Source organism: Aristolochia californica, unplaced genomic scaffold, assembly GCF_029961685.1.
Source record: "Aristolochia californica isolate CCGP_79_NKW_82.1479 unplaced genomic scaffold, dmAriCali1.0.hap1 SCAF_1, whole genome shotgun sequence".
NCBI classification, from domain to species: Eukaryota; Viridiplantae; Streptophyta; class Magnoliopsida; order Piperales; family Aristolochiaceae; genus Aristolochia; species Aristolochia californica.
Genome location: NW_027181770.1, coordinates 55,213,165 through 55,237,997, shown reverse-complemented (window position 1 = coordinate 55,237,997; position 24,833 = coordinate 55,213,165). Strand labels below are relative to the sequence as shown.

At 39.5% G+C, this 24,833-nt stretch overlaps 2 protein-coding genes across 2 annotated transcripts in view; both read left to right on the top strand.

Annotated features, from left to right (window-relative positions):
• Nucleotides 1-19,533, top strand: part of LOC137961585 (uncharacterized) — a 71,053-nt gene extending 51,520 nt beyond the window's left edge. The window contains exons 16-21 of the mRNA XM_068808405.1: nucleotides 7,936-8,160; nucleotides 16,805-16,962; nucleotides 18,338-18,501; nucleotides 18,660-18,742; nucleotides 18,833-18,918; nucleotides 19,151-19,533. Of these exons, the coding sequence (XP_068664506.1) occupies nucleotides 7,936-8,160; nucleotides 16,805-16,962; nucleotides 18,338-18,501; nucleotides 18,660-18,742; nucleotides 18,833-18,918; nucleotides 19,151-19,294 (860 nt within the window). The 3' untranslated portion in view covers nucleotides 19,295-19,533. The remainder of the gene's footprint in view (nucleotides 1-7,935; nucleotides 8,161-16,804; nucleotides 16,963-18,337; nucleotides 18,502-18,659; nucleotides 18,743-18,832; nucleotides 18,919-19,150) is intronic.
• A 1,177-nt stretch (nucleotides 19,534-20,710) lies between these two features.
• LOC137961536 (large ribosomal subunit protein uL22y-like) lies at nucleotides 20,711-23,564 on the top strand. The gene is made up of 7 exons (XM_068808402.1): nucleotides 20,711-20,780; nucleotides 20,866-20,902; nucleotides 21,085-21,125; nucleotides 22,347-22,577; nucleotides 22,659-22,761; nucleotides 22,842-22,909; nucleotides 23,282-23,564. The coding sequence occupies exons 1-7, from the start codon at nucleotides 20,778-20,780 to the stop codon at nucleotides 23,348-23,350; spliced, it is 552 nt and encodes a 183-aa protein (XP_068664503.1). The 5' UTR covers nucleotides 20,711-20,777; the 3' UTR covers nucleotides 23,351-23,564.
• The last annotated feature ends 1,269 nt before the right edge of the window (nucleotides 23,565-24,833 follow it).

Genomic DNA, 24,833 nt, shown 5'->3' with positions numbered 1-24,833 from the left:
AGAATATGTATCCTCCTTGATCTACTCGGCCAAGAACATGGGATGGCTCCTCCCCACGACTAATTGCACATCCTTTGATATTCCGATTCTCCAGTTTGCGGATGATACTATTTGCTTCGGGGTTGGTACTATGGATGAGATCAGAAAATTGCGTGTCGTGCTGGGATTATTTGAATTGGCTTCCGGTCAGAACATAAACTGGGGAAAAACCACTCTTCTTGGCTATCACATTGATCCAGCTAGGCTTCGGGATATGGCGGACTATTTGGGATGCTCTGTGGGAAATATGCCAACTACATATCTTGGGCTCCCACTTTTTGATTCTCAGCCCTCGGCATCACTATGGTCCCCCCTCATTGAGAAGTTTGAAAAGAGGCTAGCCACTTGGAGGGGTAAACTCTTATCAACAGCGGGGCGTCTCACTCTCCTCAAGTCTTGTCTGGCGGGGCTGCCAAATTATCTGTTATCATTCATGCACTGTCCGGCCTCCATTTGTTCTAAAATTGATGCCATCCGTCGACGATTTCTATGGAGAGGTTTAGAAGATACCTTCAGATACCATCTGGTCAGTTGGAAGGATATTTGCATGCCTCATAATAGGGAAGGATTGGACATCCGACCTACAAGAGAAATGAACAAAGCTCTTATGCTCAAATGGATTTGGAATTTCAACAACAAGCATAACAGTTTATGGAGGAATATGGTGAAATTTTACCTTCAGTTTTCGGTTGCATGGTGGAGAGAAAGTGGCACTGCTCGCCTCCTATCCCTGATATGGAAATCAGTTTTCAAGCTCCTTATAGTATTCAGAGATGCTACCTCGTTTCACACAGGCAATGAAATGACCCTTCTCTTTTGGTCGGACGAATGGTGTGGCCCTCGATCTCTCTCGGAGGACTTCCTGGGGCTGCATAGGGTGGCAAGCGACCTCTCTAGCTCTGTGGCTGATTCATGGAGTGATCACTCGTGGAGTCTCCCGTGCCATCAGGGATTAAATGATGAGGAATCGTTGGCTTTTTGCTGTCTTTTTACCAAACTCAGCAATACTATTATCCAGGAGCACTCAATTGATAAGCTGATTTGGAAGCCCAGTAATAATGGCCGATTCATTGTCACTTCGGCTTACTCTCATATCAGAAAGCAAGACTGCAATACTTATTAGCACAAAGCGGATCTGGCTTGGAAACTTTCAAAGCCAAGCAAAATCAAATTTTTCATGTGGTCAGCCATCAGAGAACAAATTCTTACTTTAGACAACCTTCATAGAAGAGGCTTCATTGCCCCCAATCTTTCTTGTCCCCTTTGCGATGAGTGCGAAGAGACAGTCTAGCATGTACTCTTACACTATGGATTTTTGTGGCAAGTTTGGATGAAGATCTTTCAGAATATCGGGCTCCAATTGGGGCTACATCAGGACCTCTTTGGCACCTTTGAGATGGTTTGAGGGATTCTCCTTCCTCGGCTCGACAAGTTAATTCCTTCGTCTTGTCTTGTGCATGTTCCATGGTGCATTTGGCTCGAGCGGAATAACCGGAGATTCAACTCCAAAGCTAGCACCCCAGACAACACGGCTTCTCATGCCGTCGGCATCATCTCGAGCTGGCTTCATACAAAGAAGGATTTTGCCACCCTATCGGGGGTTTCCCTTGGGGAAAATTGGAATTTGATCACTCATATGTCTGGCCCCATCAGAGCTCCAAGTATGGCTATCTTGGATCCTCCCCCTTGCGACTGCATAAAACTGAACTTTGACGGTAGTGCTATTGAATGTCCTGGACCAGCAAGAGCAAGTGGTGTGTTCAGAGGTCACAATGGAGACCCTATTCTTTCTTATGCTGGTCCGATGGACATTGCCGATTCTAATACTGTTGAAGTTAGTGCTCTATTGTTCGGCCTCCAAATATTCAGGAATCGTCTCCATGGCAAGTTAATCATTGAAGGTGATTCGAAGGCGGTTATTAGTTGGTGTACCAAGGACAGCCTCCCCCCTTGGCGCCATTGTCATTGATAGTATTGTTGACATTGTATCTTCTACACATTGTAATTGGAATCTCATTCCTAGATCAGCCAACTCTTTGGCTGATAAATTGGCAAAATTCGGAACTTCCCAGCAATCTCTCATTATTGGGGAAGGCTTCCCTCCTTTTTAATATGCTCTCTTGAGCTTTTGCCTTAATAAAACTCAGCATTATTTCAAAAAAATAAAAATAAACTTGAGTATATATGTCATGTAATTCCAGCTTGGTATAAAAATTATAGAAGTTTCGCTTCCCAAGAGGCTCTGTGAATGTATCACCAATTTGATCAATGGTCTTGACATACGAGGTAATTATCTTGTCACTAATCACTTCATCTCTCACAAAATGAAGATCAACTTTTATATGCGATGTTATCTCAGGGAAAATAGAATTACTTGCAATAAAGATGGTTGTTTCATTGTCACTCCTAAGCACTATAAGGTCTTCAAAAGCAAGTTTTAACTCTGTTAGCACTGACTAAATCCACATGAGTTCACTAACAGTATGAGCCATTGCTTGATACTCTACCTCCGAACTCAAACGTGCCATTATATTTTGCTTTTTACTCTTCCAACTAATGAGGTTGCCTCCAATGAATACATAGAAACCTGTGGTGGGTTTTGTGTCCAATTTAAGTCCAACACGTTCTGCATTGAAGTATACTTCTATCTTGAGGTGATCATGAGGTGTATAGAGTAGACCCTTGCCTGGAGCTCCCTTTAAATACCATAAGATCCTTTGAGCTACTTCAAGATGAAATTTGCAAGGAGACTCCATAAACTGACTTTTTTTTTTTTAGAGAGAATGGTGTGAATATATTACTAAGAAAAATATACATACCTTATTGTACAAAACCTTCCTCCACAACAAGATGTTGAAGGAAAACACCTAATTTAGCCTGATTATCTTTTAAGTGATTAGCAGATCTAGGAATATAATTCCAACTACATTGCAATTGAGAAATTAAATTTCATATATCCTCAAAAAGATCCCAGTGCCGCCTAGGAGGTTTGCAAGACTTCTTGCACCAATTGATGACAACTTTTGAATCGCCTTCAAAGTAAAGAGAACCTACCATCCGTTGATGAAAAAGATTTAATCTATTAAATAAACAAGATAACTCGGCAGTTGTTGAGTCTGATTCACCAATTGGCCCGGAAAAAGAAAGGAGAAGGTTTCCTTTATCGTCATTGATAACCCCTCTATATCCTACAGGGCCAGGACAACCCCTCCATATCTTGGTGCCTCTAGAAGGAAAGGAACTCCAGACGGTTTGACTGTACTTTCCGCTTTGCTGCTAAGGTTTCCTTCACCGCCACTGGGCTCATATCTACCTGGATCCACACCCAGAAAGAGTTTGCTTGCCTCTCTTGTGCCCCGATCCGAACCAATTGGAAGATTATCGCTCAGATGTTTGTCCTCATTGCCCCCCGAGTTGCTGTTTGGGGGCCTCTTCCATTTGGATATTATAAGCTAAACTTTGATGGTAGCGCCTTTGGGAACCTGGGTTTGGTGGGGTGATTTTTTATCCAGGGGGCACTTCCATCCTCTCTTACTCTGGCCCTCTCAGAATTGCTGAGCTCTCCGGTCTTCTTCACGGCTTGCGAATTTTTCAGAACCGCTTCAGTGGTCCCCTTATCATGGAGGGAGACTCCAAGATTGTCGTCAGATGGTGCTCCACCTCATCCTTCCTCTAATGGCGTCCTTGGTGGATTTTTCTTGATATTTTGGACTCTGTATCTACCATTTCTTGTACTTGGTCTCATGTACTTAGATCAGCCAATTCAACTACTGATTTGTGCGCTAAATTAGCAACCCCCCCTCCCCTCGTTCAATCTCTTGTTGTTAGAGGAGGTCTCCCTTGATGTATCTTCTCTTTGTTTGAAATAAAATTATCAACATTTCAAAAACAAAAAACAAAAAAAACGTGTTTACTTGTGTCTTGGACAAGCCAACTCACTTTTTAAGGTTGATCATTCGAGTTGGGGGTGGAACCGCCAAACTCTGATCCTTGCTATATTGTTCGGGTAGTGAATCAAGGCGATTCAACCCCAATACCCTAATATGCCTAGAAAGATCGGAGATAAATGGTTGGTTTCCTCTTTCCAGCCTAAAGCACGAAAATAGATTTTCTATAGCTCTCTTCTGGTCGCATGCTGATACTCTGATCAAATCTATGCGTTTTTAGTCTAGATCTGGTGGTTTTCGGTTGACACTTAGCTCCCATTTTATCTCTTTCCCTTTCATTTCTCCGATTTCTCTTTCCTTTGTCGTACTATCATTTTTTAGCATCCTAGAACATGAAACACTTTAATTTATGTTTATTTCAGCTATTAAAGCTACAATACAAGTTTTTCTTTCTTTTCTCTGTCCCCATCCCAAAGCTTGTTGCAATGAAAGAGAAAAATAGAGATACTTCATTCTGTCCCTTTCCCAAATTGAAGAGACAGACAGGAGTAAGACCTAGAATTTCAACACCTGAAGCTTGGTTTAAAAAAGATATATTATACACCCTTATATATGTTTTTTCTCATTATTTTGAACAAAAATATCAATATACTTGGAAGGAAGGAATCCTATAACTATGAATTGATTTACGCTCTCTTTGGTGTCTAGAGGAACTATCATTTGCATACAGTGAGCGAATAATGCGATTCAACTCGAACAGGTTGACATGACTCGGATTATTGGGTGTCCCAGACATGGTCTTTATACTTTTTCTATGGCTTCATCAGCTTTGTACTTCATAGTTTTGACCCATTGAAAGGCAACCATGATGGCATTTTTGTAGTGGATCACACAATGTCTAGGTACCCGTATCAAGTGCATCCATCTCCACATCCATAGCCTGCTTCTAATCAGAAGAAATTAGAGCTCCTGTACGGAATGAAGTATATATAATAAGGACAATGATTTGAAAGAATAGGACGATGAGTCAAAGGAAACAAATTGGGAGAGAGGACATTCAATACTAGCTCGAACACTTTTTTTTTTTAAATGGTGATAATTTTATTTCAGAAGAGAGCAAGAAAATACATCAAGGGAGCCCTCCCCTTACAACAAGTGATTGAAGGGAGGGGCTCAATTTAGCACAAGAGTCTACAGCCGAATTGGCTGATCTAAGAACATGAAACTAGAAGCAGGGAATAGAGGAAACAAGGTCCATAATATCAAGAAATTGCTGCCAATTATGCCATGGAAGGAATGAACGGAGGAACACCAGCCAATGATCACCTTGGAGTCCCCTTCCACAATGAGCGGACCACTGAAAAGATTTTGAAAGATGCGAAGGCCATGGAGAAGGCCCGAGACGTGGTTGAGTCAGCAATGCCGAGTGGTCCGGAGTAGGAGATAATAGTTGAGCTTCCTGGGTCGATGATCGCCCCACCGAAACCTGCCATCCCAGAATTCCCGAGAGCACCGCCATCAAAGTTGAGTTTAAAGTGACCAGCAGCCACCCAGGAGGGGAGAGATGCAGTGGACATCTAAGCAATTGCCTTCAAGTTGATACGAAGAGGTGCACATGAAAGGCACACAAATTCCTTTCTAGTGCGAATCCAAGTGGAGATGAGGCCCATAGCAATATAAGTGACTTCAGCAGCCGAGTGGGAGACACAATCAAAATGTCGAGAGTTCCTCTCCTTCCAAAGGAACCAAGGGATGTCAGCAACACAGGAAGTTAAGAGGAGCTTACCCAGGTTGGGTAGATGGACCCCGGAGGGGTAGCGACACATGGTGCTCAAGTCATGAGGGATGCAAAACTTGAGACCCATACTACTGAGCAGAGAAATCCAAATCTGCCAGGCGAAGGTGCAGTGCAGAAGGATGTGACAAGTGGTCTCAATCTCTAAACCACAAAAAAGGTAAATTGGATCAAGAGAGGTATTGTTGCACTTGATGAGATGGTTAGTTGTGTAGAATTCTATTGTGGCAGGCACTTCAGAGGAAGAATCTCACTGAGAAGGAGCCATGAGACGCCAAGCAATGGCAGTCGGGTGGGGGATGGGGGGCAGCTTGAACACTCTTTTGAAGAGCAATTGGGAGATCCATATTACTTACCTCAAGAGCCTAAGAAGAAGTGGGTACCTTTAGTGATTACAAAGATGACCATTTTGAAGGGTGTCTTTAGAGGTTTACTACGTTGATAAACTAGCATTGACTTTGACCAAATAGTAATACACATCAGGCTAGGAATATTCTCTATCAGAATAGGTAACACAACTCCCAAGTTGATCAAGAAAGTGGTATGAGACTCATTGGACATTGAAAAATAGGGAAAATCTTTAGAGAAGGTAATATCAGCTGTCTAGGGTTTAGGGACCTCGCTGACCTCGCTGCCAGCCTTACTTGGCCTATTTGCCATCATGTGTCTGACCTCGCTGCCAGACTTACTTGTACATGGTCGCATGTTCCCCGTTCCGCCAACTCTTTGGCAGTTGGGCTTGCTAAACAAGGGACCTCCCTCCCCGCAATGGTTGTCTCGGGAAGCCTTCTTATTTTGTAATCTTTTTCTCATTTAATACATGATCAATTTTATAAAAAAAGAAGAAGAAGGTAATATCAGCTATGACATTGGTTAGTCATTTTAGGATAACCTTTAGACCCAACTTCACATGGTATCAGAGCAAATGCTGGTAGATGGGCCTCCACACAAACTGTGTTAAGTTGGGTCCAAGGCCCATCCCAAAATGACTAGCCACCTTAGGAAGCCTTTTTCCCAACTAATAAACTCAAGATCTTTGTACTCACTAATCCATGTGGGACTATTTTTTAACACTGTCCATGTGTAGGAGCCACGAAAAGGACCCACATGTGAGGGGAAGTGTTGGAAAATTGTTCCAAATGGATAAATGAGTAGAAAAATCTAGGGTTTTTTAGTTGGGAAAGAGGCTTCCTAACTGGGCTAGTCAATTTGGATATGCCTTGGACCCAACTTTACATGAGGCTTGAGGATGTCTAACGGAATTTGTCCCACTAAGACTGATGAGATCATCTGATTGATAAGAAAACATACAATAAGGAAAGTATCACCTTAATAGGATTTTTTAACCTGCATTTGAAATAGTATGGTTAGTGGAACTTCTAATAGATGACGATTCTTCCTTTTTGCAGCCCTAGTTAGTAGTGCAGTATAGACATGGGATGATTGATGAAATTTAAACACATGAAATGAAGCACCAAACTGATTTTTTATTTCACTATAAAAATTCAGAAAGACATTAAAGGCCGCATTTCTCCAATAGGAGATGCACCATGTAGATCTACTAAAAGCACCAATAATTATTATATTGGGAGAAATTGGCAATAGATGAGTTAAAGAGAGGAGAGAAGGAGAGAAGAAGAGAGAAAGAGAAGAAGAAGGCTGCATTAATGTGCAGCTCTCTTTATAGGTCTAAACAGGACCTCTAACCTGTTTTCTTGTTCACTTAATTGTAATTACAGCATAATCACAATATTACCACTCAACACTAAACACACCTGTACTCCCTCATTACACATCGTAATGAGTTGAAAAATGGACCAACTTCTACTCCCAACAGAATACTCTCCTACTCTGAGAGGGACAATACACAGAAGGTAAAAAGAAAAAGACTATAATACCCATACACATTTAATTCAACAAGTCACTTTCCAGTAAGAATAAAATGTGAGCTTGTTCTCCGTGTATGACTTATGCTGCATTTATTCCCATATTTTTTATCTGCTTTCATAGGAAATGGTGTGTTACCATAAAACTTAACAATCTGGACAGAGCCGGATGACAATGGCTTTTATATTGGTTTAATGTATGAAATATGGGTCCGTGGCTTCATAGAAATATCTACAACACCAGTCTCTCTCTCATCTCCTTCTCCCTTCTCGCCACTCTAGAAAACCTAATTGTAGAATTTAGATTTAACCTCAATATGTTTTGCAGGATATCTTGTCCCTGACATTATTGTGGCAGCAATAATTGGAGTTGTCACAGGATGGTGTGTGGGACCATTGCTACCTGTTGTTGGCCATTGGTTAGCAAGGTCTACAATTGTCAAGTTCTTGCTACATTTTAGTGTGCTTGCATTGGCATTGGCATCCCAGTTCTTTCCATACAGTGAAGAAGCACCTAAACGGGTTGTTCTTCAGCATACGTTCTTCACAGCAGGTATTTCCTTGCCTTAGCATCTGATAATGTATGTTCTGTTTTTGTGTGATTCTCCTTTTTGTTCTGTGAGAAAACACAATAGAAACCTATTCTTGTAAATTACTCATAAGGCCACCTCAAATTTATAGTGTGTTACAGTTCTGATACGAAAATGCTTAATATTAGATGGGTTGTGATGTGATGATGGAATGGTGTAGGGTCTCAGTTCTTGATGTGGAATGAGTTTTTGGAGGAAGATCAGCCTCCAATTTTTGTTTTTGTTAAATTATTTGTAACTCATGGAATTAGCTCTAATACTTAGGAATGGTTGGAAAGGTTCAAGAAGGCTGCTGCTTTGAATGCAGCCTTAAACTATAGAATTGGTGAAGTTACCTCTTCCAGCTCTACACTGACTGATGTGATTAAATTTGATCACTTGCAAGAGGCAGGAATCAGGGTCCTTTCACCAACTCCTCAGTGCCTAATCAGTCAAGTCTCCTCTACAACCTGCATTGTTTAGAACGGGAGCACACAGAAATGGACCTTTAAATGGTTGACACAGGCTTGAAGTTCCCTAGGGCTTTGTTACAATTGTAATGAAACATTCACCTCCGGTCGTAAGTGCATGAAGTTATCAATTATATTCACATAGTGAGGATGAGCTCGTTGAGGATGAGGTCATCAACCCTGAATTGTCTTTGCATGCCCTATTGGGCATCATAAAGCAAACATAATACGACGTTGTAAAGGTTCATTAAGCAGCAGCGAGTCTGAGTGCTGATAGATGGCGGAAACACTCACAACTTCCATCAGTGATCAAATGGTGAAAAAGGTTGGATCTTACTCTCCTTCAAATCTCTCTGTTTTTAGTTATGGTAGAGGATGACAAAAGACTTTCTTGTTCAGCAAAGAGAAAAAATGTCAGTTGATAAAGTAGAGGTATACAGTGATCACATTTTATTTGTTGCCCACGACTGGGATGCAATGGTTGTGCACAATTGGAGAAAGTTTGTGGAGCTTCAATAAAATGACTTTAGAATTCACCTTATCGGACAAGAAGGTTTGATGGGAGGCCTATTCAAGAGAAGAACATGAGGCCTTGGCTCTTGAAGCAATCGGTTATTTTTCCTCTGATTTTGAGGGAGTGGTAGTCTTTCAATTGATGGCCAGCTCAGTGATGCATGACTAGGTATCTCTATGCCTCAAATATCTGAAGTCTTACATGTCTTCATGATGTTATGCAGTGAAGGGGTTATCCACCCCCATCCCCCCCCCTCCTTTTGATGAGGGCATGATCACAAGATACCTACTACGTTAGGTGCCTCACCGAAAAATGTTCAGCCATACCAATATCCATACATCCACAAGGCAGAAATTGAAAGGATGGTTCAAGGAATGCTATGAGAGGGCATAATTAGACCAAGTAAAAGTCCATATTCTTCACCAGTTCTCCTTGTCGAGAAGAAGATCAGATCTTGGTGTTTGTATAGATTACTGCACTTTAAGAAACATTACCATAAAATATGAGTATCCACTTCCCTTCATTGATGAATTACTTAACAGACTGTAATGGATTCTTTCGAGCTACAGTTTGCTTGAAACTACATTTGTGGGCTTGCTATCACCAAATTTGGATGGCAGAAGGAGATGAAGAAAAGACTGGTTTCTGGACTCACAAAGGTCACAATGAATTCCTGGTGATGTCGTTTGGCCTAACCAGTGCCCCGATTACCTTTCAAGGTCTGGTGAATGACTTGTTCGGACTGTTCTTGAGGAAGTTTCGCTCTCTTTGACGATATTCTTGTTTAGAGCTGCTCGATTGAGGAGGATCACGTGGGTCATTTGATTCAAGTTTCACAAACTTTGTGCTAACACTAATTAAGAGTGAAGTACACTGTTGCCAACTGGAGGTCAATTATTTGGGGCATGTGATCTTGGCTGATGAAGTTTCAGCCAAAGTTGAGAAGATCAAGGTTATGGTGCAATGGCCTTTGTTAGATATAGTCAAGTAGGTCCAGGTTTCTCGTGTTAAAAAGATATTACAGGCATTTTGTCCAGCACTACAACCTTGTGCAGCTCTCTGACAACCCTCTTGAAAAAGAACACCTTTGTGTGGACAAAAGAAGTGACACTAAACTTCAGCAACTTGAAGATGATTATGAGCTCCTCCCCGAAGCTAGCACTTCTCTCAGCCATTCTTAGTTGAATGTGACACTTCGAGAACAGGGACTGTGTTGATGCAGCAGGAGCACCCTATCGCCTACTTTAGTTGGCGTTTGAGGGGTGCATGCTGCCTTCATCTACATGTGAGAAGGAAATGTATGTGTTCCAGGTGCAGCACCGGCGCCCGTACTATTGGATTGTAAATTTCAGTTCAGGACTGATCATACATCTCTTAGGTAATTGTTTGAGCAAAGGATCACTAGTCTCCAGCAATGACGGTTAGTTAAATTGTTGGGCATTGACTATAAGATGGTGTATAAAAAGGGACAAGACGATACTATTGCCAATGCTCTCTCTGGACAGTGTTGCTCTCTCCACCTTCCTTTGTTGTTCCTTACAATAAAGTAGGCCTATGCTTCAGCCCCGACATTCAGAAGCCAGTTCATAAATTGTGTCATGGTCAAATGCCTACTTCTTTACCATACATTCAATGACTCACTGCTCCTCTTCAAGGAGTGGGTTGTTCTTCCAAAGGACGACCATCAAAGCAATTCTAATGGAGTGTCATCATGCTTCTTGTTCTGGTCATGAAGGCTTCTTGTGCATGTATCATAGAGAAAAGGCAGCTTTCTTTTGGAAGAGTCTTGAACAAGATGTGAAACAATTTGAGCAGCATGTGATGTGTGTGAATGGTCAACATACGAGACTACCTCACTTGCTAACTTGCTCCAACCATTTCCTACTCTTCAGCCTGTATGGGAAGTTATCTCTTTGGACTTTATTGTCAGACTCCCACCGTCTTGAGACAGACTATCACTTCATTTGACAAAAACTCCAAGCCTGGTTAATATCTATGTAATATATTCCTTCAAGGAATCAATTGGCAGACATCTTCACAAAAGCTATTGTTACGAAGTCACTCACAGATACATGCACCTAGCTGGGAATATTTGATGTTTTTCACCAGCTTGAGGGGGGGTATTGAAGACATTCAAGTGGCATATCATGTTATTAAGAGAGTGACTAGCATAGGTTGTAATTAGTTACAAGTTTTGAGTTATTTTTTTATTTGCTTATATACTAGGACATCCACCTATATAAGTAACATAGTGAGGGGGAGGAGGCTCATTCGCTCTCAAACTCGTGCTCTTCTCACAAGCTCTCTTCTCTTCACCTTCTCTTCTTCCTTCCTTCTTCTTTCTTCTTTTTCTTCTCAAAACTAGTTACCTATGGATTAAACCCTAGAATTTAATAGAAATCAAGTGGTGTCACTTCCTTCCATGGGTAGAATTTGCCTATAATATGGCTTATCACTCTGTAATAAGGAGCTCTCCCTTGTCCTTTATAGATGGTTTCCCCCCTCAATTTCCTCTTTTGTCTTGGCACAACTTGTAATTATGGCATGGAGCAGACATATGACCCATCTTTAACTCATTTCGTTCCTTACAGTGAAGAAAATTTTTGAAATCAAAGTTTGAGCTCCTGTGCGTTACTTCCGCCAAACACCTGATGAAAATTCATTGCCTGCAACTAATGTCAGCAGTCAGGTGAACTAATTGCAGCCTGGAAACATTGACCACCCCCAACCCCTTGTCCGCAAACCAACTGATCCTCAATTGCCAGCATTAAATTCCTTTGACCCACCCACCAACAACCAACAACCAAAATACAGCCGCAGCAAACTCTCCTTCAAACTCATCAAAGCATCAGACAAACATCAACACCACCCGACAGCTATCAGCCCATCATAATTCTCATAACCCACGCTCCCCATTAATTTCCACTTCACCTAACCATAAACCAAGTCAGCCTTCAATTACGACAACCACTGACCAAACCAATCAGCCATCCAGTGGGGAAGTTGGAGAAAGCACAACACCATTTCCTACAAACACTACCCCACGTAAAAACAACACTCCCCCCTTCAGTCTTTTTTGTGTTCTCTCAAACATATGCCAGGAAGAAACAAATCCAGAGGCTACCCGGAGAACCAGAATCCTCTTGCCTGAAAGATGCAGAAGCCTCCCCATTCACTGCTCTGCCAAAATCATGCATACTTCTATTTCTCGGAGCACCAGCACTTAACTAATAACTCCACTTTTCCTAAGGATGATGCTTCAGGTCCCTCTCATCTTCAACACCTATCATCAATCAGTACCACTGATGAGACCATAGGGGAGTGTGAAGGCGAAAGTTTCAATACTCTCCAACCAGAGGAAGCATGTCCTGCGATGAAAGGGAAGGGCAAAGTAAAAAAAGGTTGCCTAAGTAAAATTACCAAGTCAAAAAGGGTTTCAGACATGTTTTCTGCCAGATTGTGTTCAAAGTTAGAAGCACTAGTATGACGAGGAGACTTGGCAAATAATGTTGGATTTTGCGGAGTGTTTACATGAAGTAGTGAGGCTTAACACCAAATCAAGCGGTTGGTGAAGGAAACTTTTCCATTTTGAAAACACATGGTTAGAAGATAAAGACTGTTGTAAATTCACGGAAGCTTGGTGCAATGAGGCTGCCGTTGATGGCCCTGAAGGGAGTATTCTAGCAATGAAATTGAAGGTATAGAAGAATAATCTCAAACCCTGGTCCAGAACCACTCAAGCATCTCTTTCTACCCAAATGACTGCCCTGCACTTACAGGTTGACTCCCTTGATCTTCTTGAAGAAGGTAGATCTCTCTCCTCTTCTGAATTCAATGATAAAATTGTTCTTTCTCTAAATTAAAGAATTTGATCAATTGTGATGGGATCAATTGGAAACAATGTTCCAAATACCATTGGTTGAAAGAAGCGGATGCAAATACCCATTTTTTTTTCACTCAATTGCATCAGAACACCACAGATCTAACAGAATTAATTCTCTCCAAATTGGAGGGATGTCTGATAGATCTGCCATCACTAACGAGATTTTAAGTTTTTATTCAGGCCTATACATAGAGGAATGCAGCAATAGGACTTTGTTCAACCATCCACCCCTGAAATGCCTGACTGAAACTTAACGGACTGGCCTTGTGGTGCCTTTCACGATGGAAGAAGTATAGATAGCTTTCACTGAGATGCCTCTCAACAAAGCTCCAGTGATGGATGCAATGGGGAGTTGTTTTGAGCTGTGTGGGGTTTCACTGTTAATGAAGTTGAAACATGATGGACAATAACGTTTTGGAACCTTGGAGCCTCATTTATTGTGTTAATTTCAAAGAAAGAGAATGTTGAGAGGGTTTTGTGATTTCTGGTCAATCAGCCTAATCTTTGGTGCTTACAAAATCATATCCAGAGGTTTAGCCAATAGATGCAAGTTCGTTTTGCCCCACCTCATTAGCAAAGGGCAGAGTTACCACAGCCGTGGAGGTCCATGAGGTAATCGACTGTTCAAGAATATCACTAGTCCTCAAACAATGCTGAACCTCAATTTTGAGAAAGCATGTGATAGAGTATGCTGAAGATGCCTTGATTCCTCAATATACAGCATGAGATTTGGAAACAAAAGGAGACATTGGATTCAGAATTCCATCTCGTCTAAACTATATTTGGTTATTGTTAAGGAATAGTCCCACATGGATTAGTGAGTACGAAGATCTTGAGTTTATTAGTTGGAAAAGAGGTTTCCTAAGTTGGTTAATCATTTTGGGATAGGCCTTGGACCCAACTTTACATGGTATTAGAGCAAGTACTCTTAGTGGCCCTACACCTAAACTATCCACTTGTAGAGCCACTAACGAGGGCCTACACCTAAACTATCCACTGGTAGAGCCACAAAAGAGGGCCTACACCTAAACTATCCACTTGTAGAGCCACAAAAGACAGCCTACACCTAAACTATCCACTTGTAGAGCCACAAAAGAGGGCTTACACCTAAAACTATCCACTTGTAGAGCCATAAAAGAGGGCCTACACCTAAAATTATCCACTTGTAGAGCCACAAAAGAGGGCTTACACCTAAATTATCCACTTGTAGAGCCACAAAAGAGGACTTACACATGAGGGGGAGTGTTAAGGAATTGTTCCACATGGATTAGTGAGTACGAAGATCTTGCGTTTATTAGTTGGAAAAGAAGTTTCCTAAGTTGGCTAGTCATTTTGGGATAGGCCTGGACCCAACTTTACAGTTATCATCAATGGAAATGCTTGTGGGTAGTTGAGGGGATCTAGAGGACTTTGACAAGGAAGATCCCCTTTCACTACTCCTTTTTAACATTGTTGTTGAAGGTCTCATTTGTCTCTTCTGCCTAGCACCACAACTAAACTGGCTCAAACCCCTCTTTGACGATGAGAGACTGGATAAGCCATTTTGCAGTTTGTGGATGACACAGTGATTTTTGGATAGGGCACCATGGAGGAAGTTCTTCATAGCATTTTCATGTTAGTCCCTGGCCAGAAAATAAATTGGAGTAAGATGAACCTTCTACGGCTTCAATGTTCTGCAAGCCAACTTGGATGATATGGTGGCTAAATTGGCGTGTAGTTCTGGTTCTCTCCCAGGAGTTTACCTTGGGCTACCTCTTCTCTGGCAGAATGGAAAAAAATTGTTGGAACCTTGTTAGAGAAAATCCAAACATATCTATCTTTATGGAGAGGGTGTCTTATCTTCACAGCTGGAAAACTGACCTTCATTCAATCCAGCCATGTGGGTGTGACTACCTATTATCTTCCTTTCCTTCATTTCCCCCTGTGTGGTTACTTCCATTGAAAAGCTTATGAGGAGTTTCCTATGGAAGGGATCTTTGGATGGATTCAAACGCCATTGAGTAAAATGGACTGCTGTCTGTAAGCCTAAAAAAAAGGGATGATTGGGAATTCAAAGAATGAGGGACTTTTATTTGGCTCTTCTCACAAAGTGGTGTGGGAGGTGGTTCTTTGAGTAGGCTTTCTTTGGTCTGAAGGTGCATCTATCACTGTTTCAACCTCTTCACCCCTCATGTCCGTTTCTTGGTGGGCAATGGAATCGATTGAGCTTCTGACCTGATCTTTGGGTCAACAACACTCCCCTGAAATTATGCTATTCTTGGCTATTCAAACTTGCCAATAAATAGGAAACCCTGTTATCCAATATCATTGTTAACGTAAGGTTTTCAGGGAGTTAATTGGAGTTAATTGCTTTTAACAATGACGAGTCTATTGAGATATGCAGTCTTATACAGACCTGGAGCAGATGCACCTCAAGCACAACCAGTTAGATAAGATGATTTGTAGCCACTCAGCCAATGGATCCTTCTCAGGACCGCCAATTCACAACCCTTCTGTTGCCTACCCTTTCTGGCCTTCCCAAAATGAAGATTTTCAGTTGGACTGCCATGTTGGGGAGAATTCTGACTTGTGACAGTCTTTAAAGAGAGGTTCTTTACTTCTGAGTTCTCTATATCTACCATGCAATAGTTTTCCAATTCTTCTCCTAGCAGGTACACAAATGCAATCATGCAGTATGCAACTTGGAAAACCAATTACAATTTTGAAAACTATTGCAAATCACACAACCACAATATGACAATGAGATTTGTAGTGGTTTATAATCTAAACTCAGGCTGTTAATCCACTCTCCAAGTGTCTTCACACTTTAGAGTTCAATCCACTATAAAATCAGCCAAACATCACTTACAATTAATGGTCACAAAGGCCAATTACAGCCATTTGCCACAATGTGAGGTAGAAGACCACTAGAACATTTCTAACTTTGTTACTTATTGTTTGGATTTTCATTTCATTTTGCTCTTTGAGGCTCTTGTATTCTCTTGTCTTTTCTATTTAATAAAATTCTCATTATTTATTAAAAAAAAAGGAGCTCTCTTATCATTCTTTTAGATTTTAAAATCTCAATTAGGAAACCTCATAATGTTTGTGGCTTAGGTTACAATTACTTTTCAGCGGAGGGAATTCATTCAAAAAGCAAAAAATAATGTTTATTGGTGAATATTTTCTACTTTGTAATACGAAACTATTGCGATTGCTAATTGGAGTCTCTTTCTAATTACATTTTTATTGGTGAATATCTCCTACTATCTCAACTCGACCAGGTACTTAGATAAAGAGGTAGAAGGTCTTAGATAAGTAACTGCTTTAGCCTCATTCTATGCTTTTATTCAGGAGTATAGCTATAATCCTTTTCTTTAAAGACTGTTTACAAATAAGATCTTTGAGGGTCAAGTCTGGTGCTGCCCAACAATCTCTTTCTCTTGTTTATTTTCTTCTACTCTCTTCTTTTTTTATTTCTTCTTGCTTTCTCTCTTTTTCCCCTTGTCTTGTTCTCTCTACTAAGTTCCTGCAATCTAAAATTTCCCTGCACTACCCTTCTCTCCCGTCTATCCTCTTTCTACTTCATGTAGCTCTAAGATATTATAACCATGATTAATGTGTACATCGAACTGTATTTTTATGCATATTTCATGCTTCTCTTAGGCATGTGACATTTAAAATTTGACTTCCACATCATCTTTTGACTCTTCATTCATTTGGTTTTTGCATGCTTTTTTGTCTGTGTCTCTGTTCTAAACATTTCTCTGATTATATGACAGATGGAAATACAATCCTAGGCTCCAATTATGATGTCTCTGTGGTAGATCCCAATTCCCTGGCCTTTCTTTTCAAGTATTCACCAGATGCAGCCAAGGAGCTACAGATTAATTCTGGGTCTTTACAGACTGCTTCTCACTCTGATCCAAGTTCATGGATAGTATGCATTTATCAACTTCCCTTCATATTATTGTGTTATATTTAATGTTGCTGGTCGATCATGGCTATCCTCTAAGGATGTTCTCTGAGTGCAACAAACCATATTGGCTTGTATAAAATTGCTTTTGTATGCTGCAGCCTTTCAATATGTTTTATATCATAAGGACAACCGGATCGTAAAACATACTGAATCTCTTTACTTCTTCATACTTATACCTAATTTCCGACCTAGAATGTGCTGTGGTTGTGGACTCATATTGTACTTGACTATTGATTTAATCAGGAGGGAACCCTGTATTGTGCGATTCTGCTTGTGATTTTTCTCTTTAGATAGATAACTCTATGATTTTCCCTCCATTTAGTCTTAGTATTGTCATACTTCTACTAGTCTTAGATAGATACTAGTTGCTTGTTCTTGTGAATAGTTGTTTCTCAGTGTACTTAATTTTTGAGTCTTCCTATAGTTAATTTAAGTACTTTCATCGACTCTCAGATTGTGGTGTCCATGCAGAAAGTAGTTATTATTAAATTTCTTTAGTTGTTTAAAGCAATTGGAAAGAGATGCTGCCGATACAAAAAAAGGAAAAAATTAAGCTTAAAACTGATGTCCTACCTGTTTCCACAGCTTATTTTGCTCCATTGGTGTATATTTCACCTACAGTTCACCAGCATTATGAGGTATTTATGGTCCTCTAGGTAGAAAAGGGTGGAAACAAGTGAAAATGGGCTTTGTAGTCCACTTTTTTTTTAGTTGAAAAATAATGAGAAATTCGTTAATGCAATAGAAAAATATACAAAAAAACTAGCCAGGGTAGCTACACAGAGAAAAAGAAAGGTAAAAACCAAAATACATCATGTGGGATCTACTAGAGGAAATGAATCTCCCCACAACCAAATCTAAGTTAATCCAGCTCGGGCTAGCTGGTCTGCCATGAAAGTCTCTATGCTCTGTAATTCACTTTTAGGTTTATAACTTGGTCTGAACTCTCTGCCCATAACATATTACTTGGAATTATTTGGTTTCATTGACTAATGGCTACAGTTAGCTACAAATTTTCCATTAGTGCGTGCTGTGGCAATGCATTTTTGGTGAAAAGTTCCCACAAATTTACAGGTTATTCATTTTTTGTTTTCTATGATCTTATTATGGAGTGACAGTATCAGTTGCTTGCTCAGATGGTTGTCTTCATGATGTTGGAATATGATATGAATTGTTTCTGGTTCAAGCAAGCTGCAGTAACATCATCCTATTAAGTCTTGCACCTTTCTTAGACTGTTTGAACTGTCTATTACATGATCATTTACTGTTTTTACTACAAGCCTACTGTTTAAATAATTTGTCAGCATATCTGTAATGGATTTGTGGTCCTTTGCAGGCTCTCTATCCAGTACCTTTCTTGTTTACAGGAAGCTTAAAGTTTCCCACAATAGGCGAGGACATCCTAGAGCATTATAGATCTTTTCCTCACTTATATTCTTATATGCCTTCCACTGTTTCTAAGTCTGGCTTTCGCAAAATCTACCTAGATCTGCATTTAGGGTACGTATTTACATACATATTGGTCCAAAGATAGGAATAAGGCTCTCTATGATGATCATTGTCTTGGGAGGATGCACTAAGATGTGTGCATCCATTTAACACCTATTCATCTCATCTGTGTTTCGTATGTGTAACTGATATTTTATGTTTATGTTCAGGTCTTTAGAAGAAGTGTGGGTTGCAGTTCTTAACATCACAGGACCACTGTCAAATTGGTCATTTGCTGGAAATAAACTTCCAGGTGATTGACAGGGAACATATGTTCTACAGTTGATTTTATATCAGGCTATGTGGTTACATGTTTTAAGCTTTGTTTCCTAATTTTTTTCAGCTCCTGAAGTGGTAAAAGGTGCCCCCTATTCATACATCTGTAGACTTAGTGGGAGGAGCTACGACAACTGGAGATTCTGGTTAGAAGTGAGTGTTCAAGTTTAAAGAGTGGTTGACAAGTGTGTAAATATGTGTGTGTGTGGGTGGGTGGGTGGGTGGGCGTGTGTGTTGTTGTCTGTTCATCTGATAGATATTTGGAAAGGACAGAATTGCCATCCCCCATTTATTAGCTCTTTTGAACAATTGGAAGGATCTAGTCGTAGTCTGTCTATTTTCATTTATCCTGGATTTTAACTTTGCTTTCTGCTAAACGTTTCAGGCTAATTGTTCAGAATCTCTTAGAGTGGATGTTGCCGTGCTTGACCAATATCTTGTGGATTCTTCAAGGAAATTAAAGGGCCTTTTTCCTAGCTGGGTCGATGTCACTGCTTATTCAACTTTCTTCTCCAGCTATTTATTTTGACTTAGTTCATGTGTTTAGAACTTCATGTTCATCATCTGGTTCTTCTGAAGTTTTGTTTTTCAGTCATACTTTTATGGGTTAGGTTGCAGACTTGCAGTTTTGAGATCATGCTCATTTATGGTCCCATGATAGCTGTGAGGAATAAGGATGACAGGACTACTGAATGTTGTGAGAGTTATTTCTTTATTTTCAATCTTCTTGTATAGTAGCCTCATAATGAAAGAGATTTTGCTTGTGTATCCAGAGTCAACCTCCTCTTTCAGTTAGTCGCTGTTTGATCATGTACATCAGTGGACACTCAAAACGTCCATTTCCATAAGCACAGGCACAAGTTTTATCTGAACATGAGCAACTCCTTGAGGCTCCTTGCAGAAAAGAACAATGAACAGTTCTTCTATAACCGTGAACCGGAAATACCCATTAGTACACGAGGTCAAGACTTCACTGAAACCTACCATTGGTCATTATCTTAGGGTCTGTTTGGAACCCCATGGAAAAGAAAAGAAGATAAGAATTTGACCATTATTATTTCCAAAAATAGTTAGTGAAAAGGAGAATTTGATCGTTATCTCATTTTTTAGTACTTGTGATTTTGTAGGGCTTTCAGTCCCTCTTTTCTTTCACGTTTATTAGGGTCGAGCTCTCCTTGTTTCTTAAACCTTAAGGAATTGAGCTCTCTCTAAGTCTAGTTCTCTCCTCTATTATTATCTTTTCTTCTGTTCTTCTCTTCTCCTCCTTCCCTTTTACTCTACTCTTTTACACATTAAATCGTAGAATCTAACATGGTATTAACGTATGGATTCTAGGGTTTTAATAAGCTACTCAAAAGTGATCGTGTTGATGTATATAAATGTTATGGACCCATTAAATCAAGAATTTTTTTGTCTTAATCTTGTTCTAAACTTAATAGTATACACTACGAATTAGCATGATCAAATTAGTTGTATTTCGCATCCGATTAGTGCTCTCTCTCTCTCTCTCTCTTTATATTTATTATATAAAAAATAGGCTCAGCTAATATGGACCTATTAAGACCACTTAATGAATTGAGCAACAAATTCATAATGCAAAAGATCTTTTGAACACCTCTATTTTGTTAAAATACCTTTATTACAAAACTTAACATACTAATAAAGGTATTTTAATCATTTATCTTTTATAAGTGGGCTTATAAAGAAGAACTATTTAATTCAGGCCTCCTCCAAATAGCCCACAAAAGGCCCCAAGGGCCCGATTGCAACATAAAAATAAGATTGGTTCAAGTCCGTGCTTATGAGGGGCTTTCTTTTATGCCGCCTTTTTCATAGTTGCAGGGCTGAACCGTCCGGTTTGGCTCCTGGGTTCAGTGGCAGAAGCGCAACAGGCACCACGAAAACACGGTCGGGTCTCTGGTTCTAGGGTTAGGGTTTTTAAGGAACTGACATCTCATTTTTTCATTTCCAGCATCCCGCTTGCCTAGAGTGACTTCAACGCCGGAGCAGCCATGGTTGGACTTCTTCCCTTCTCTTTTTACATACTACTTTCTCTGTCATCCGTTGTTTTCGAATATCTAACTCTCTCTTTCTTTTCAGGTGAAGTACTCGAGAGAACCTGATAACCCAACCAAAGGTGAGTGGGGTTTCTTTTAATCTCTCCTTTTCTGTTTTTCTTCGTCCTGCATTTTCATACACTTTGGCTGGCTTGTGTTTTTAGACCTGTATTCTACTGAGAATAGCTTATTTGTTTCGTAAGCGGTTTCTGTTGTTTTGATTTCTGATTTTGTTGATCTCTTGTTTGTATTTTGTTTACAGCCTGCAAGGCCCGGGGGTCGGATCTTCGGGTGCATTTCAAGGTTTGTGAATATGCTTGTTCTATTATTTCTTCTTTTAGTTTTGAACTCTTTAAGTTCATTATTTTTGGCTTTCAATAGTAAATGATTGATTTCCTTTATTATTTCATTAGGCATTCATTTTTTTCTCTTTCTCACCTTATTATCCTGGGCGTCTGTGTCGCTTGCAATTCTAATAATGATGTTTTGTGATCAAATATTTAAATATCGTAAATAACTAAAATAATATGATGGTCGCTGGTCAAGCAGAACATGAAGAGCATAATGCATTCCTGTTTTGGGTAAAGAAATCCTCAAAGAAAGTCTTTTTCTATCCATTTACATAGCTATAAAACATGTTCTACTTTTTGGAAGTTTAAAAACATGGAGGCAAAGGCTGTGATCTGTTTGTTTCTCTGAACATGGACTTTACTGAAACCATATCCACTTTTATAAAGTGAACGTTTGTTGACAATAGGTTCAGTTGGCAATTTTACATAATGAGTAGAGCTCAAATTATTTCCACTTTTATAAAGTGAACGTTTGTTGACAATAGGTTCAGTTGGCAATTTTATGTAACGAGTAGAGCTCAATGGATATGGGTTATGAATTACCGTATTTATGGTTTTGTACCTTTCTTTAGCTTTGAGATATACATTCATTTTCTAGGCTATTTTCTGATATTTTAAATGTTTGGCCTTTCAAAAGGCAGTACTTTTGGTATTGCATGACAGTTCGTTGAACGTATGGAAAAGCTAGTTGGAGATTATTGCTCCAGTACATTGGCTGTTGCACGAATCTCCATTGTTAAGCAGTGGTCTAAGTGGTGTTATGGCAGTCTTTAAGTAATTTATTGATTCTGTCTGTTTCCACTTGTACGTGCAAAAGTATATAACTAAAGTATGGTCAAGGCATTACTTTCTGAAATAATGGTGAATGTGATATTGTCCTGTACAAATTAAATAACCTCTAAAAATTAATTTATTGTAATGTACTGCTCAAGCTACTTGACGTAACGAAGGGTGATTCTTCATTATCATGTTTCTCTACCTTTTTTTTTTTAACCTGTACCTGTCAAGGATATTTAGTGGGTGAATATTGGTTCTTTCGAGCAGCTTATTGTTGTATTTAGGTTCATAGGGAATAATTTCCCCTTTTTCGTCTCTGCTTATTAGGCTGCTGTGTTGTTATTTGTTAAATTTGAATTGGTTCATCAAGTCTAACTCTTTCTAGTCTTGTCCTTAGAATACCCGGGAAACTGCTCAAGCAATCCGAAAACTTCCATTGGTCAAGGCAAAACGTTATCTGGAAGATGTAATTGTGCATAAGCAGGCAATCCCCTTCCGGAGATTCTGTCGTGGGGTTGGCCGAACTGCACAAGCCAAGTCACGGCACTCCAATGGGCAGGGAAGGTGGCCAGTTAAATCGGCAAAGTTCATTCTTGATCTTCTTAAAAATGCAGAAAGCAATGCTGATGTATGTGGTCTTTGTTATTATACACTTTACTTGATTGAATGTTGGTTTTTATGGGCTTACTATGTCATTTCATTTTGTTAGGTCAAAGGTTTGGATGTTGATGCTCTCTATGTTAGTCACATCCAAGTCAATCAAGCACAAAAACAGAGGCGTAGGACTTACCGTGCTCATGGGAGGATCAATCGTGAGTCTTGTCATGTTCTCCTAGTTAGTTTTGAGTCTATAGTAGTGTTTGATTGTGCTTTGGTAATTTTTTCTCCACAGCATACATGTCCAGCCCATGTCACATTGAATTAATTTTGTCCGAGAAAGAAGAAAGTGTTAAGAAGGAGGTAAGTTTATAGAACCTAGCTTATATATTTCATAATCATTTTTTTCTGGAAGAATTTTTGTATTTAGTTGCCCTAAATCTAGACTATTTTTTTGGTCTTATAGTCTATTCCGTTTTTTGTAGAGTAATTTAGGCAAGGAACCTAAATCTGTATAGGTTAATTGGTCCAGTTTTGTTTCTAGAGTACTTTCCTCATCTTTATATGAAGCAAGGTCTTTTGGTTGGATGCTCCGTACTCATGGATTACAGGAATTTGTTGAGATTAACGTCTACTTTATGGTGTGATGTTGAATCAAACCAAAATATTGAACTGCCTGCCAAATTGCTACCAGATTGGTCATGATATACTGAAAAATTTTCTTGAATTTTGCAGCCTGAAACTCAGTTGGCACCACGGAAATCTAGGAGTTGGGCCCTGCGAAGTGGTGCATCTTCAGCTTAGTTTGTTTTTCAAGTTAATACTCAATAGGTATACTATTTTTTGCAGTGCATCTTTGTCTATGAACTCCAACGGTACTCCATGAGTGTATTGTATTTTGAGTTAAATTCACTTTCTTGGAGATAATTTGAAGACCTCAAATGTAGCCTTGCTACACAAGTTGAATTTTGTTTTTGTGTTTTTTGAATTGAAGTAGGGTAGATGCATGATTGTAGCAGCAGCGATTTAGTAATGGCAGATAGTTTTAAGAGGCCTTCTTGGAAAAGAACCCAAATGATCTTTTGGAAGTTCATATTGATCATTCCCTTCCTCCCCTCTAGATTTCCTGCTGCAATGTTCAGTGTTGGCTTCTTTACACTATCTCATTTATCATCTTGTTCCTTCATTATTTGGTAACTGAGAAGCTTCTATGGGACGAAGATCCATGGTGTTCATTGTCTTGTTGCTTTAAATAGATGCGTAAAGAACCGTTTACATGTCCTCAAGCTGACTTTCGAGGAAGGAAGATTTCTAGAGTCTGTGATTACCTACTTTTTAGGCTAGATTAGATTACTCGTAAAAATTATGCAAAAACTGTGGCTTGCACAAGGGTGAAGCTATCCGGTTGAAGTTGTTACGTAATATTTGGAGGGGCAGACTAAAACTCGTGGAACCCTTTTGTTGTTTTGTTAGTCCGAAGTTTGGACAAATAAAGCTTTATATATATATGAGGCTCTAAATTTTGATTAAACACGCCATGCTTCGGTAGCCATTTGGTCTAAAATGGTCATTTGTTTTTATTGTAAATGACCTAGGATTTCTAATCATTTTTTTAGCTTTTGAATTAGTACTTATTGCCTCAAGTATTTTCTCCCCCCTTTTTGTCATCAATTGAATCATAGATTTTACTCAACTTCTCAAACTACAAGTGTTTGGTGTTTTTCAATTTTAGTTTTTGGAGACATCTATTTTCCAACGGTCTCATCGTAGGTAATAATAACTTTCTTCATCTTGACTTGGCAACCTCCAATTCAATTTTTTTTATTCTTAGGCTAAGTGGTGTAAAGGAAGCATACAGTCTCACAGTGTGGATTAAGATTTCTTGGAAAACTATTTGGATGATTTGCTCTTAAGTAATAAATGAGGAATCCTTGGGCAACTTGGTTTGACTCATAGAGAATCACCCAAGGCTACCTTCAAAATTCAACCATTGTTATACATAAGTACATTGTAAGTAATATCGAAGAGTGATCTATTATGCTCTCTAGACAATCCAAAAGACAAGATACACAATCCTTTTTCAATTGTGAATTCTCATTTGGAAGCTATGAGAATGTAGAGAATGCATAAATACATGAACAATGAAAACTACTCATTTTTAAGGAATTCATCATTTGTCCTACCAAAGTAGGTTTTTTTCCTTTTAATGTTAGTTGCTCTATTTAGGCATGAGTAATAACGAAGTTAATTAGTTTTTCTTCTCCTCCAACCTTCTCTCTCACTTCTT

What these genes read in the sequence shown, in the direction of transcription:
- LOC137961536 (XM_068808402.1), top strand. An exon ending in TGCTCATGGGAGGATCAATC is followed by an intron (nt 22,762 to 22,841) that starts GTGAGTCTTGTC and finishes TTTTCTCCACAG; the next exon opens with CATACATGTCCAGCCCATGT. An exon ending in AAGAAAGTGTTAAGAAGGAG is followed by an intron (nt 22,910 to 23,281) that starts GTAAGTTTATAG and finishes TGAATTTTGCAG; the next exon opens with CCTGAAACTCAGTTGGCACC.